The sequence below is a fragment of the Otolemur garnettii genome, unplaced genomic scaffold (assembly GCF_000181295.1).
Source record: "Otolemur garnettii isolate 467f Iridium unplaced genomic scaffold, OtoGar3 scaffold00015, whole genome shotgun sequence".
In the NCBI taxonomy this organism is placed as follows: domain Eukaryota; kingdom Metazoa; phylum Chordata; class Mammalia; order Primates; family Galagidae; genus Otolemur; species Otolemur garnettii.
The window spans coordinates 17,967,200-17,969,158 of NW_003852410.1; the positions used below are offsets into that span (position 1 = coordinate 17,967,200).

Here is a 1,959-nt window from a genome sequence, read left to right on the forward strand (position 1 = left end):
GACACAACGCCTGGCTATTTTTTTTGGTTGCAGCTGTCGTTGTTTGGCGGGCCCAGGCTGGATTCGAACTCGCCACCTTAAGTGTATGAGGCTGGCGCCTTAGCCACTTGAGCCACAGGCGCTGAGCCCTAGCTTTAAAACTGTTAAATCTGAGATGCATGTTAGATGATCTGTCTTTAGTTTATAGGGTTGCCTGAGATCACCAAAACCAAGCACTCTAAATTCTGGTCAGCACAATAGGATGAAAATGGAATTAATTTGAAATCAGTTTTTAAAAAGTTTTCAAATTCTCATGAGTGTGGGGACCAAGTGAAGAACATGTTTTAAGATGGAGGAAGTGATCCACCTGCCAAATACCTCAGAAGGGTGAGGTCAGATGGATTGAGGATTTGGTCATTGGAATTAGCAGCACAGAGCTTATTGGTGATCTTGACAAGTGTAGTTTTGGTGAAGGGGTGATAGCAAAAGCTTGTTTGGAAAACATTCAGGAATTTTAGAGCACAAGTATGGACAGCTTTTGAGGATCTCTTGCTATAAATGGGGAGGAATAGAAGAATGGGGAATTATTGTTAAGTGATTTGATGACGTAAAGTAAATTGACCAAGACTAGAAAAGTCTTAATTAGTTATTGAGACTTAATTATTTTTGGTTTTTGCTTTCTCTCTCTCTCTCTCTCTCTTTTTTTTTTTTTTTGCTTTTCCTTACCTTCTTAAATTACTTACTCTTGACTCAGTACTTCTGAGATATTCCTTTTAGGTGAGCAGTGTACATGTGTGTGTTTACAATATATGTCATGTAATAATTACCATTTCTGAATTGTGGCATGCTTAATGTTAAGTAAAGTAATAGAGGTTGTAGGAATTGCTTTTGATAATATTTTGAAAAGCAATAGTAAGTAGAGTTAACTAGTAAGACTAATAAAATTGAAGTATCAACAGCAGCAAAACAACAAACTTTGCAGATGTGTTTATGGAATTTTATTTATAAAAAATAACTGGAAATTTTAATTTTTTTTTTGTTTATAGACTATCTAAAGTTTAGTGTTTATACATTTTGGACCCATAAAGGAACAGGAACCTTGAATTTTACAGACCTTTCAAGACTTTTTTAGCTATTGAGTACAGTTATGTAGTATTTATTACTGAGAACTTGTAGACCTAGGATTATATTGAAAGCAAATTTTCAAATGTGAGGAAACTTCTGTTAATTGAATTGTTTGTACTCCCACAGGCATTGTCTGGTTTTCGACAGATTCATGTTATAGACATGGACACTATAGATGTTTCCAATCTAAATAGGCAATTTTTATTTAGGTAAGTTTTAATATTTCAGTGTTTTTTAAACTCTGATAATCATTTGAACTTGAGTACGTGCAGTTTAATACTTTTTTAAAAATCTGTGAGAGCTTCTGTGAAGTGGGAAGTGTATAAAGTAATTATGAAGTAAATTAAAAATGAAAACTACTGAGAGGATAATACTAATATTTAAAAAGCCCCCAAACTACTGGTTTTATCATTTTAGATAAAACGTTTCAAGAAAATTTTAGGCATTCAATGATAGTTTTGTTTGCAGATAGATGTTTTTGTTTTTTCAAAGAAATCTACTTGCAAATGTTTTATATGATTTTGGGGACTTTCCTCAGAGTGATTATGCTCTTTTCCTCTAGTTGATTTCAGAAGAGAGTAGTAGCTGGAATATCAGACCCTGATGAAGTAGATTTGTGAGCCAGGGTTTGATTGGTGACTCTGGAGCAAAGACGTGAAGGAGTGTGAACGTTTTCATACAGGGAAAAGAAAATGGGGAGTACGGAAAGAAAACCTAGGACCGACCCAGATGAAACAAACAGGGACGATTACCATACATACACATGAGCTACTGAAAACATCAAGGGATAGTTTGTTAGAGATGACTTTAAAAACTGGAAGTGAGGCTCGGCGCCTATAACTCAACCGGCTAAGG

General features: G+C 35.0%; 1 protein-coding gene across 2 annotated transcripts in view; it reads left to right on the top strand.

Annotated features, from left to right (window-relative positions):
• The window catches only part of UBA3 (ubiquitin like modifier activating enzyme 3), a 24,239-nt gene that overhangs the window by 6,947 nt on the left and 15,333 nt on the right, over nucleotides 1–1,959 (top strand). For both annotated transcript variants that reach the window (XM_003785508.2, XM_023510712.1), the window contains one exon: nucleotides 1,231–1,313. In XM_003785508.2, the coding sequence (XP_003785556.1) occupies nucleotides 1,231–1,313 (83 nt within the window). The remainder of the gene's footprint in view (nucleotides 1–1,230; nucleotides 1,314–1,959) is intronic.